We start from the raw sequence: 14,216 nt of genomic DNA on the forward strand, positions 1-14,216 counted from the left end.
GCCCGCAGCCTGCCACTGGAGCCACTAGAGGAGTGGTTAACAATCTAGACTTTGGGGTGCCTGGGTGGCTCAGTTGGTTTAAGCGACTGCCTTCGGCTCAGGTCATGATCCTGGAGTCCCGGGATCGAGTCCCACATCGGGCTCCCCGCTCAGCGGGGAGTCTGCTTCTCCCTCTGACCCTCTCCCCTCTCATGCTATCTCATTCTCTCTCTCAAATAAATAAATAAAATCTTTAAAAAAAAAAACCAATCTAGACTTTGGATCAAGACTGGATTTGAGTCCTGGCTCTGTCACTTACTAGCAGTGTGACGACCTCCCTGCACCTTACCTTTCACATCTGTGAGATGAGAAGAAAAGAATGTACTCTCACAGCATGATTCGGATTAAATTAAAATGTAGATTTTCAAGAAGACCATGTATACACACAGCCTGTATCCAAGGGGGCTCAAAAAATGGAATTGATATTGTTATCATTTCCAATTTATTCCAAGCCTCATACCTTACGCTGCATCATCTGTGTGGGGTGCTTCCTATCAAGGACTGCCTGATGGAGTTAAAACATCTATACTTTCATCTCTTTTTGTTAAGTAAACTTAGGTTTAAGTAGCTAAACTTAAGTAACTTAAGTAAACTTAAGAAAACAACCCCCCTAACATGGGGCTTGAACTCATGACCCTGAGATCAAGGGTCGCACGCTCCACCGACTGAGCCAGCCAGGCGTCCCTACCCTTCATCTCTTTACACTCCTGTGTTGAGTCAGGTTAACAAATGTACTTGCTCAAATTGAATGTCAGGTTTTATTTGTGAATTAGAAAACATGGTTTGTTTTGGGGCGCCTGGGTGGCTCAGTCGTTAAGTGTCTGCCTTCGGCTCAGGTCATGATCCTGGGGTCCTGGGATTGAGCCCCACATGGGGCTCCCTGCTCTGCGGGAAGCCTGCTTCTCCCTCTCCCACTCCCCCTGCTTGTGTTTCCTCTCTTGCTGTCTCTCTCTCTCTCTCTCTGTCAAATAAATAAATAAATAAATAAATAAATAAATAAATAAAATCTAAAAAAAAAAAAAAAGAAAACATGGTTTGTTCCAGAAAAGAAATGTGTGTAGGCCCACCACCTGTGTGTCTCACTGGACCATGAATAAGAAAGCTGGCAACAAAACAGAGTACTAGTGTGGCTGGTGTCTTTACTAGACAAAGTTGCTGTGAGCAAACCCTAACCTGTAAAACTGCTCATGTACAGAAAGAAAGACCCATCTTTAACTTGGAAAAGGGGCTATTTGCGTGACCATGCTTTCAACCGAACTTGGAACAGCCTTTCTACCTAACCGGACACAGAATCTACTCTCGCTATATAATGGGACTGACATTTTCATGACATTATCCATTACCGAGCTAACAGGTTACAAATCAGTGTGACAAGACTTTGACTGCTTTGGGTCTTATTTCTTAAATGGTCCAATTGTGACCACAAGCAAATATGTCCAGCCTTCCACATAAGCCCCCCAAATTGGCAACCCCATATATTACGTTCTGGTAGGTTTCTGTCTGTTCTTTTTTTAAGCATTGGTCTTCCCCGCTTTCCCAGTAAGTGTATAGGTAGAAAAATAAATGAAGTCAGCACTCTTTAATTCTCACTAGAATAAACTGTGACTCAAATACGGTGAGTGGTTATTTGCAAGGCTATAATTTTTTTAATGACAGATTTTCCTAAAAGAAACCACTATAACATCTGTCCAAGTACTCCAAGGGAAAACAAAAAATACATACAGATTAAGTCTATTTCTTTAACAGCACATTGCCAAACACGGACGACGAGGATAAAATGCCAAGAACCTTACAAAATAACTTTAAAAGATGCAATGTTTGAGTCATTCAAACACGTAGGGTTCACAAAGAACAGAACAGTTAAGTCCGAGAGCAGCTCTACTTTGTGCGTGATGGTAACCTCAGACTGTCCTTCATTCGAGTTCACTCAGGTGTCGAAAACCAACAGGTATATGAGCACAGTTTGTTGTTTCTTCTTTGCTTGGAGATGTGCACACAGATTAGAGGAGAGGAGAAGTTTTCAGATGCTGACATAAGCACAGCAGCCTTGGATCCCCTTTGATAAAGTACGAAGGCAGATTTAGTTGACTCAAGCTGTATCGGTTTCCCTAAGAAAAAGTCTTATGCATGCTGAAAGAGACGAGTTACTGAATGGGTCATGCTAAGTATTTACAGCCATTTTCATAAAGTGAGCTCAGTAACCTGACAGAATAAAAAAGGTAGTTGTTAATTTCTTGTATAACCTCTTACAACTTGAATAACTTCGTGGGTGAATGACGCTGAAGTTCAAAGCCCCTCAAACACACATTAACAAGAAATGAGAGACTGCATGAAGAGGCACACGTTCTATCAAACGCACACATCACGGGGCTCCTGCATAGCAGGAAAGTCGCTACCACTACGTAACAAATGGCTGTGCCAACAGAGCTGCCGCTCGAGGGTACAACAGTAGAATTCCCTTAAAATCTCAAGGAGTGTTCACAACAGTACAGACACCTTGGGGAGAATAAGTACATATTTTGTTTGGAAAGACATCTTTTGCTGGGAAATTTGAACATCATGTAAACACATCAGTTTGCAAATTGGGTTAAGATTTAAGGCAATGCTACTCAGAACGAAGGGGGGAAAGACCCACAAAAGTTCCCATTTGTCTTCCGAAACATTAACAGGTCAGGATCAACATCAGAACGTACCCCCCTTCTAAGCGTTCAGTGCACCTGTAGGTTTTTTCAGCATTACAAAATAGAATCTACTTTCATTCTCTGAATAGGAAATGGGAAGTTGCTATGTACTCTTCCTTGAAAACTGTAAAAGAAAAAAAAAAAAACCCACACCCACACCCACACGGCAGCTTCAGTATTTCATATTAAAAAGTAACATGGAAACGAAGACAAGTCTAGCCGGTGCACATAAAGGAACACTGCCCTTACGATAAGCTCCAGAGCGGTGCGCTTCTCTCCGACTGACTTTGATGTAGTGTGGAACGATCATGGAGTCATAAATTAACTTTAAACATCAACTACAGACTAACGAATGACAATGAGACATAGTAAAGTTCAAAAATTTTACATTTTGCTCCTGTTTGGCTGCTAAAGAGCAGCGATTTAAATCGATATAAAAAACACCTGACCACAAAGCTTGCTATACAGATAAAGTATATAATCCAAAAGTAAGCAGCAACTGAGTTTCTTATTTAAACTTATCTGATATGGAATATTTACACATTTGGGAAGAGAGATACCCGAAGCACCCCCCCCTTCTCTTTCCTCCGCTCCTGCGCTTTGCCCCGGCCCCCGCCAATGCAGACCACGTGCCCTGTGCCATCTACACCTGTACTTCGGCTAACCTGGCAGGATGATGCGACTCCTTCCTACGGTCTTGGTCTGGGAAAAGCAAACAGTCTTGGACGTCATTTGTAGCCCTTCTTTTCTGAACACCAGTGTGCTATAAGTCAATGAATCTGTTCCTTCATAGCAAGGGGCGGGGGAGAGAGCCCCTCCCCACTTCATTCCCAGCTCCAACGGGACAAGATCCGAACACCATCCGGAGAAAAAGGAGAGACAAAGGTCATGACCAAGGCAGTAGCAATGAACAGAAGTTTCCCAACAAAGGAACCTCTCCCCCATGGGCTTCCCCAGAGATAACACTCCCTCTTTCCTCTCCCTCCCCCCCGAAACAAAATTAATTCACGGCACAAGAACTTGGTATTCTGGTTAAGTATCAGGGAAGTGTAAGAAAGAGTAAATCTGTCACTTTGTATACTTTAACTGAGAGGTAAAGCTAACGGAACACACAACAGCACTGTGAAAATAACTTTTTTCTAAAACAGATCCAATCTACATAGTGCAGCCAACGAAACATAAAAGAATAGTTTGTTCACAATCTGCCTTGTACAGGATATTTATATTCTCTCGATGCCATATAAAGAGTATTTATATAGCTTAAACATTCAGAGACATGCACTGGGACTTTTTAGGTAGTACAAATTTCTTCACAATCACATGTGCAAATTTTACAAATCACTAAGTGAGCATTAGTAAGCTTAGGCTGGACTGTGTCTCGTATTATCTAACAAATTTAATGGGGGTTCAGAATCATCCATAGGAAGAACCAGGCGTGTTCCCGAATGACCAGTTCGTGGTCCCCCAAATGCAAGCTCCCGATCCAAGGCATCTTCAGAACTGTTCCCCATAAACCTCCTAGGGCACCGGATGCTCCTGATTCGGTGTTCACAGTAGAATCCCCATATGTCAAACTAATATCGCCATCATTGAGAATAAGATCGGAGTCATCGTCTTTCAGTTGCTCCTGGTTCTAAATGCAAATAAAATAAGTCTTAAGAATTGCTATGTGACTCAAGAAACATTTCCAGTAGAAGACTTTTCAAGGATTCCCTATTTAAAACCCTTCGAGGCTAGCCTGCTGCCCTCAGGATAAAGTCCACAGTCCTCACCCTGGCTTAAAGGCACTTAACACCCCCCCCCAAAAAAAAATCAAAGTAAAAAAAATGGGCAGAAGACATGAACAGACACTTCTCCAAAGAAGACATACAAATGGCTAACAGACACATGAAAAAATGTTCATCATCATTAGCCATCAGGGAAATTCAAATCAAAACCACACTGAGATACCACCTTACATCAGTCAGAATGTCAAGAATTGACAAGGCAAGAAACAACAAATGCTGGAGAGGTTGTGGGGAAAGGGGAACCCTCTTACACTGTTGGTGAGAATGCAAGTTGGTACAGCCACTTTGGAAAACAGTGTGGAGGTGCCTCAGAAAATTAAAAATAGAACTACCCTATGACCCAGCAATTGCACTACTGGGTATTGACCCCAAAGACACAGATGTAGTGAAAAGAAGGGCCATATGCACCCCAATGTTCAGAGCAGCAATGTCTGCAATAGCTCAACTGTGGAAAGAGCCGAGATGCCCTTCAACAGACGAGTGGATAAAGAAGATGTGGTCCGTATATACAATGGGATATGACTCAGCCATCAGAAAGGATGAATACCCAACTTTTACATCCACATGGATGGGACTGGAGGAGATGATGCTAAGTGAAATAAGTCAAGCAGAGAAAGTCAATTATCATATGGTTTCACTTATTTGTGGAACACAAGGAACAGCATGGAGGACATTAGGAGAAGGAAGGGAGAAATGAAGGGGGGGGGGAATCGGAGGGAGAGATGAACCGTGAGAGACTATGGACTCTGGGAAACAAACTGAGGGTTTTAGAGGGGAGGAGGGTGGGGGGTTGGGTTAGCTCGGTGATGGGCATTAAGGAGGGCACGTACTGCATGGAGCACTGGGTGTTATATGAAAACAATGGATCGTGGATCACTGCATCAAAAACTAATGATGTATTGTATGGTGACTAACATAACAAAATAAAATTAACAGAAAAAATAAAAATAAAGGCACTGAGTGGTGACTTGGGCCCTTCACCCCCAGCCCTGCCCCGCCCCTGCATCTGCCCATTGTGTGCCTGCCATTTGAACTGCTGACAGGTGCTCAAATCACTCATGCCTTCCCTTCTTCCTGTCTCCCCCGCCCTCCTTCCTGTGACTAGGGCCTGCTTATCACTGAGGTCTTGGCTTAAAAGAAAGTCCCCTCCTGCTGGAAGTCTTCCTTGATCTTGCAAAGCTGGCTTAGGTGTGCCTCCTGTGCTCTCTCCCAGCGTCCCACACTTAGCCCTGGCCCTACGGTGCCCTTCACCCTTGTACCAGAGCTGCACGCACACTGGTCTGCTCTCCCAGCCCACACTAGCCTCTGAGCCCCTTCTATGCTCTAGTCTGGCCACCAGACAGCTCGGGGCACACAGAAAGTATTCTCCAAACGTAAGTTCAATGGATCACCAAGTGGAGGTATAGAAGTGAAGCTTTTACTTCAGTGCGAACAATGCCTAGAGTTATAATATCCCCCAAATATGTTGAACCCTCACCATATACTTGTCTCCCAGCTCAATAAGCTTTTGGTTCTCATGGAGACTTTGTGGCCAAAAAAGTAGAATTAAATAAAGTTCTACAAAGGGGGGAAAAGTCAAGCATATATAATGTCATTTTGGTAAATAAAAGAATGTTATATGTGCATAGAAAAGTCTGGAAGGGTAGTCAACAAAATGATGATCGTTAGCTCTGCGTGATAAAATTGCTAGTGATTTTTATTTTCTTATGTTTCTGTACTGAAATTTTATTATATTGAGTACATATTACTTTTAAGAATCAGAAAGTCACCTTTTTCTAATATATAGCATAAGAATCATTCTAAACACTCCTATGGATCTGGCAAAAAAAGTCTGTGACTAATACTCCCTGAGGGAAGTAGAACTGATACAAACAGCGTATATCCGGCTCTCCTAAGCTGTATGTGTTTGAAAGTCTTACATTTGTCTAAGACAGTCAGATTGAGGAGACTGTTAGACATAAATTTAAAACAGTTTTAAGTTGCTGTGGCTAGAAATTTGCCTAAATACTCAAAGCCAGGTGAATTAAAAACCAAACAAACCCATTTCACCAACCAACCATAATGCCCTCCTGCCCTGTATAGTATAACGTGAAGACCCACTGGGGTCTGTCCCCTCACTGAGTGATACTCGCAACAAAGCTGGGGGCTCCTTCACACACCAGCAGAGGCTCTTCAGCACTGTCTAAGGACTTAATATTAAGTTTGAGGTTTGGGGCAATATCTATCAAATTTTAAAATGCATATAGTGCCTTTTGACTCAGCAATTTAACCCTTAAAATCTATCTTATATACATTTATGTACTTGGATAAATTCATAGGTACAAGAATATTTACTATAAACATGGTTTGTAATGACAAAAAAGGAAAGGAAACAACTTAAAGGTCTATCCGTAGGAGACTGATTAAATCACTGCTGCTCCAGCCACACACTATGCAGCTGCGAATAAGGAGAAGATAATGTACTCGTAGAAAAGTAGCCATGATCTATCGTTAAAGTGAAAAATGCAAGTGGCCGGACAATGCAATTGTGATCTCATTTGTATAAAACAGTAACAAAGCTATATACGTTAAGTCTGTGCAAAGCTATATATACACATGTAAGTGACATGTACTTCCTCTGTATTAGGAAGTAAACACAATAAATCCTTAATAAAGCCTGTCTCTGGGGGGATGTAGGTGGGAGAAGGAGCAAACTGATTTTTCACTTTGTACATTCCATACTGTTTGAATATCTGGCCACAAGTGTGGTAACTTTTATAACTAAAAAAGTAGGTAATTAATAAATGAAAAATAACATTAAAAATTAAGTTTTTTGGTTGTTAGGGATTACATGATATCCCCGCCAAAAGATGCTGAAATCCCAACCACCAGTACCTGTGAATGTGACCTTATATGGAAATAGGGTCTTTGCAGATGATCGAGTTAAGATGAGGTCATTAGTGTGGGCCCCGATCCAGTATGACTGGTGCGTGTCCTTACAAAAGGGGAAATTTGGTCTCTCTCACACACACACACACACACACACACACAGAGTGTCATGTGAAGATGAAGACAGAGATCTATGTAATGCACCTACAAGCCAAGCAACACCAAAGACTGGCAGCAAACCACCAGAAGCCGGGGAGAGGCCCGGAGCAGATCCTTCCTCACAGCCCTCAGAAGGAACCAACCCTGCCCACACTTTGACCTCAGACTTCGAGCCTCCAGAACTACGAGACAACACATTCCTGTTGAGCCATTTGGTCTGTGGTACTCTGTTATGGCAGCCCTAGGGGACAAATACAACCATGTTGTATTTTGCTATATTCCACAGGACGCACAGTTGTTGTGGAACTCTCGGCTTTTGGTGACGGTGAGTGGGTCTCTGGAACCCAAGAGCCAAGCCTCACTGACTGAACTGACAAAGCTGGCCGCCCCTCTGCACAGAGCCTCGTGGGCTGACAGGGCACAGAGGAGATGGAGGCTGCTCGAGAGGGGAGCCCGGGCAATGTGGAAGGGAGAGACAAGACAACATGCCTGCTCCCCCCACCCCCGGGCACAATCTTCAAAAAGGTGCACGGACTCAGCGTCCCACAAAGCCTTGGGGCGCCCCGCCCTGTAGGTGCGGCCTCTACTAAGACCCCTCTTCCCGTCCGTTCTCTGGGGGCTCTGCTCTACCACACCACAGAGGAGGGCGCGGGGAACTGCCCAGTGCCTGTCTACACGTGTCGCCGCTGCCTTGTCACTGTACTCGAGCTGCTGCATCAGACTAGCCCCGGTGGCGGGCTTTGTTAATGTGGGCACTGTATCTGATGCCACAGATGATTTCTGAAGGCTTGGGCTGGAAACAAAGGTTTCTTAAAAAGAACTTGAAAAATAAGATGTTCCTATTTTAAAATGAAGGCTGGTTAGCATTTGTCATTTCTTTCTGTGCTGCGACGCTCGCCGAATCACCAATCTCATGTTGGCAGCTAAGGAAAAAGAAAACAGGGACTCTAGGTACTGTCTAGATGTGCTCGTGCTGCCTAGCAGCGTGGAACAGGAGCACCGGTAGATAAACTCTCCCTGATAGCCCGAAGTTGGCAGGCTTGAAGTAAAAGACCATCTGGTGCACTTTAGGAGTATCAAAAATTGTTTTATTAATCCTCTCAACATGACTGTGACCACTCTAATTCCTAGATGAAAACGTAACACATTCCGTACCGAGCTTGGGCCACATACTGTAAATAAGTCAAAACCAGCATGGAAATAGAATTATTTACTAAAATCACTGACAGTAAGTGAGGTAATAACACTAGATCTCTTTTCAAATGATGTTTCAAAGACCGTGAAATTGTATCTCTAGATTTCTCTATGTATCTATATGTATTTTCTGGCTGGGCAAAATGGGCTTATATTCCCTCTCATGGATTTTGTACCTGAAAGGCAAGTGAAGCAAAACCAAACCAGTGACGCATCCACACAGCGGAACAATTTAACTTCATGAACAACTTAGGTTTTGGATAAAAGCAACTTACTTCATAAGCTTGGGGGCTGGTCAGGCATCTGGCGATGGGCCCGCAGCAGGCAGGGAGCGTTGTAGTGAGTGGAGGTCCACTGTGCGTCAGCAGGGGCTTCAGATAGCTGTGCCGCAGGTTAAGGAAGAGCCATGGCCCTTTCTTCCCAAATGCAAAAGAACAGGTCGTGTGCTCACCACCGCCCTCCTGGTGCACCCGCCACTTCAGAGGGCAGCAGAGGGCCTTCACATTATGCCAGTGAGACAGCAAGGGGAGATTTCGTTATGATCTCTGCTTCACAGAAATGGAAACTGAGGCTCAGGGAAAGGAATGACCCGCCGAAAAGTCACACAATGAAGCAAGTGAAGGACCCATACATGAACTCAGATTGGTTGGATTCCAAGCCCTGTGCCACGTCCACGGCATCACATTGCCTTTCTGCTTTTACCAAAACCAAAGGGAAGACAGAATCACTCTCACTTTAGCGCTGAAGGAGATGCGGTGGAAAGTAAAGAGTGGTAAGAGTCAGAAAAAAGATGGAATTTTCCAGCCGCAGAATTTAGTAACAAAAATGGTTTTAATCATCTATTGTGAATTCAGCTAGCATCTTGAATGAGTTGAAACTTCATATCAAAGGAAATTCAATTCCAAAAACGTCAAAAAAAATTATGTATCACGAGTTCCTCTATCATAGACCCTCATTTCAGTGTTCATTTATTCTCTAAAAAAATAAAAACAGACATGATAATATATATATAATACTCAGAAGAAAACAAGAGGGAATAGTAAGAAAAAGTAGAGACAATGGGAGAAAGACACATATACATATTCCCCACTTTCTAAAGTCACAACCTAAGGTTGTTCTCGGTTAAAAATGAGGAATAGTCCTGGGGCGCCTGGGTGACTCAGTCAGTTAGGTGTCTGACTCTTGGTTTCAGCTCAAGTCATGATCTCAGGGTCATGGGACTGAGTCTCGTGCTGGGCTTTGCACTCGGCGCAGAGTCTGCTTGAGATTCTCTGCCTTTCCTTCTGCCCCTCCCCCAACTTGCCCTCTCTCTCTTTCTCAAATAAATAAAACCTTTTTTAAAAAATGAGGATGAGTCCTATGTCTCTCAGACAAAACACTCCAGGCCCAGGTGACTTCACTGGTACAGTCTTCCCAGCACTTAAGGAAGAAAAAAAATACCAGTCCTCCAGAAAATAGAAAAAGAGAAAAATTCCTCTCCATTCATGTCATCAAACCAGCATTATCTTGTTATAGACGCTTGACAAGGACATCACAATGACAAAAAAACCCACAAGCCAATATCACTCACAAAAACAGACACAAAAATCAGACACAAAATATCAGTAAATTAAGTCCAGTGACACACACAAGGGATGGTGTATCACGACCAGATGGGATTCGTTCCACCCATGCAGGACTGGTTTAATAGTCAATCAATGTAAATAGCACAACGACAGATTAAAGGAGAACAAATTAAATACATGATCATCTCAACTGATGCAGAAAGAGCATCTGATAATATTCAATGCCTGTTCATGATAAAAACTCTCAGCAGACTAGAAATAGAAGGGGATATCCTTGACAAAAGCTATCTCAAAAACCTACAGCTGGGTTGCCTGGGTGGCTTAGGTCATGATCCCAGGGTCCTGGGATCGGGCTCCCAGCTCAGTGGGGAGTCTGCTTCTCCCTCTCCCTCTGTCCTTTCCCACCCTGCTTGTGCTCTTTCTCTCTCAAATAAATAAATAAAATCCTAAAAAAAAACTTACAGCTAACATCATACTTAATGGTGAAATATTGAAAATTTTCCTCCTGAGGTCAGGAATAAGACAAAAATGTCCACTATCATCACTTACATTCAACATTGTACCGGAGAGGTCCAGCCAGTGTAATAAGACATTAAAAAAAAAGTAAGATGTTAGAAAAGAAAAAAAGACACAATATTTTTCACCTGATTTTATGAACAGTAAATTAAAAAAATCTATAAACTATTTTATAATAATAAGTGAACTTATTAACAAGATTGCTGGATACAAGGTCAATATATTTGCAATAGCATCAAATACTTAGGGATAATAAATATAATAAAAGATGTGCAAGACTTGTCACTGAAAGCTATAAAACATTAATGAGAGAAATTAAAGAATATACTGTGTTCATAGATTGGAAGACTCAATATTGTTAAGATGTCAGTTCTCTCCAAATTCATCTATTGATTTAATACAAACCCGAGAGAATTGCCAGCAGGTTTTTTTGGTGAGTGTGTGTGAGTCTGTGTATGGAAAGTGGCAGGCTGTTTCTAAAATTTAGATGAAAATGCAATGAACCTAAAATAGACAAGGCAATACTAAGGAATAACAAACCTATAGAACTTCCCCAATTGGATAGCAAGATTTATTAAAAAGTACAGTTATTAATAGAGTGTGGTATTGATGTGGAAAAAAAAAAAAGACAAAGAGAAAAGAAAGTCCAGAAACAGACTTCCAATTATATGGCCATGTGATTTACAATAGAGGCCCCACTGCACTTCAGTGGGTTAAGGATGGCATTTTCAATAAATGGTGCTGGGTTAATTGCCTACTCATATGGGAAAAAAGTAGGTCTTGACCCATACCTCACACCATACACAAAAATTAATTTGTGGTGGGTCGAAAACTTAAATGTGATAGTTAAGACAATCACACTTCTAGAAGAAAACATAGGATCTTGGGATATAAAAGATTTATCAAGACACAAAAGCACCAAAAGAAAAGAGTAATAAAGTAAACCTCATTAAAATAAAGAATTTCTGTTCCTTCCAAGACAGGATTAAGAAAATGAAAAGGTGAGCTACAGACTGGGGGAAGATATTCATAGTACATATAACCAACAGAGAACCCAATTCAACACAGAAAGAACTACAAGTCAGTAAGAAAAAGATAAGACAAATCAATTAAATAATGGGCAAAAGAACTAAACAGACATACTTCATAAAAAATGAAGTCCAAATAGCCAATAAACCTATGAAGGGATGCTCGATCTCACTGGCGATCAGAAAAATGCAAATTACACCACACGTGGTATCGCTACGCACCCACGGAAATGGCTAAAATTTAAAAGGCTGATTAAATATCGAGTTTTGGTGGAGATCTGGAACAAGTGGGACTCCCTTAAGCTGCTGGTGGGAATGTAAACTGGTTACGACCACTCTGGAAAACTGGTTGGCAGTATCTATGAAAGCTGAACAATACACTTGCCCTAAATTTTTCTCCTAGGTATATATACCCAAGAGAAATGAATGCTGATGGTCACCAAGAGATGCATACGTGGATGTTTAACTTTGTTCGTAACAGCCAAAAGGTGGAAACAACCCAAATGTTTATCAACAGTAGAACGGTTGGAAAAACAAACCAACCAACCTGTAGTATATTCACACTATGGAACACCACAAAGCAACGAAAAAGAATGGATTATTGGTACAGGCAACAATATGGATTAATTACATGTTGCTAAGTGAAAAAAGCAAGACATAAAATATTATGTGATACATGATTCCATCTTTATTAAGATCAAAACCAGGTAAAACTAATCCATGTTGCTAGAAATCAGAATGGTGGTTGCCCTTTGCAGGGAGGAACGGCAGGGAAGGCACGGACTATAAGGGAACAGAGGGCAGCTTCGGGGATGCTGGAAATGTTCTAAATATCTTTACAAGGGTAGCAAGCACACAGGTACATACGTAGGTTGCAAGCTTAAGATTTGGGTATTTCATTTATATCTCAATTATAACAATCTGGCTACACAAAGGACCTGAAATCCAGAATGATGAATGATTAATTCTACTAGGGGCACTAGGTATTAAAATTACTGGGTCTTAGGGCGCCTGGGTGGCGCAGTCGGTTAAGTGTCCGACTCTTGGTTTCAGCTCAGGTCATGATCTCAGGGTCGTGAGATCGAGCCCCATGTCAGGCTCTGTGCTGGGTGTGGAGCCTGCTTAAGATTCTCTCTCTCCCTCTCCTCCTGGCCCTCCCTGCCCCAGCTCTCTCTCTCAAAAAAAAAAAAAAAAAAAATTTACTGGGTCTTAGTCTAGTAGTACTGAGTCAAATCTTAATGTTCACTTCTATAAAAATATACAGAAAAATAAGCTATTATTCTGCTCTTTCTCTACATCAGGATTATTTAGTTGTTTTGTACATATATTATGCAGAAAACGTACAAAACATTTTATGCAGGAAACATTACACAATTTTTGTTAAATCAGAGGGAAGAAAAAGCCCCAAGAGATATGGGAATGGCTTATACCCAAAATGCTGATAATGGAGCCAGAAGTAATGACATAATCATTAAACAATTTTAAAGAGCCAGGATCTCTCTCCCTACTGGGAGTCTTAATACCACAGATATGCTTGCATTCTTGTTTCCATACAGTAATTTAATTTTGAGTACTTGCAAAAAGTGATTGTAAAAATCTAGCAAATGGAATATAGTAAGTAGTAGCTTCTAATGATAAGAGCCAAGTGCATTTTTCTTAAATATATAAGGCTTTCATCAGCAAGTCAAAAGCAAGGGAAACATTTTTTACCTGGTTGTCCCAAATTGGCTTTGGTGGAACACAAACCGGGTTTTGATTCATTTACTAATAAGCCTCAGCCTGAAAGAACTGCATGGTCCCTTTTCCCAGTTCAATTTTCAAATAAGATGATTTTTTAAAGATTTCATTTATTTATTTGACAGAGAGAGAGAGAGCACAAGAGAGCACGCACAAGCAGGGGCAGAGGGAGAGGGAGAAGCAGGTCCCCCGCTGAGCAGGGAGCACAATGTGGGGCTCGATCCCAGGACCCTGGGACCATGACCTGAGCTGAAGGCTGATGCTTAACTGACTGAGCCACCCAAGTGCCCCCAAGAAATTGATTTTAGTAAATAGTAAGGGATAAAATGTTTTCTGAAAGGCATGACTTAAACAGGTCATACAACGTAACACAACCCAACGTAGCATTATGAAGAAGACAGTTACTATAGAGGACAGAGATTTGGTAAACAATGAAACACTGGCACCCTGAGTGGAGAGGCAAATCTTCCAGTCTCCTGACAGGTCAGGGAAAGCAGGCCCGCCACTGGCTACTGTGGGATCTAACATGACTCTGTTTTCACCTCACACTCACGCTTTTCCCTGAGGCAGCATTTCCTCTTTTATCCTAGCAGGTGCACTGACAAGAACCGGCAAAAACCTTCTGCAAGATTCACTAAATTA

General features: G+C 42.0%; 1 protein-coding gene across 1 annotated transcript in view; it reads right to left on the reverse strand.

Annotated features, from left to right (window-relative positions):
• Nucleotides 1-1,660: 1,660 nt before the first annotated feature.
• Nucleotides 1,661-14,216, reverse strand: part of SLC9A6 (solute carrier family 9 member A6) — a 50,915-nt gene continuing 38,359 nt past the window's right edge. Inside the window, 3 exon segments of the mRNA XM_027608666.2 lie at nucleotides 1,661-4,248; nucleotides 4,251-4,353; nucleotides 9,004-9,109. Of these exon segments, the coding sequence (XP_027464467.2) occupies nucleotides 4,082-4,248; nucleotides 4,251-4,353; nucleotides 9,004-9,109 (376 nt within the window). The 3' untranslated portion in view covers nucleotides 1,661-4,081.

Source organism: Zalophus californianus, chromosome X, assembly GCF_009762305.2.
Source record: "Zalophus californianus isolate mZalCal1 chromosome X, mZalCal1.pri.v2, whole genome shotgun sequence".
Classification (NCBI taxonomy): Eukaryota; Metazoa; Chordata; class Mammalia; order Carnivora; family Otariidae; genus Zalophus; species Zalophus californianus.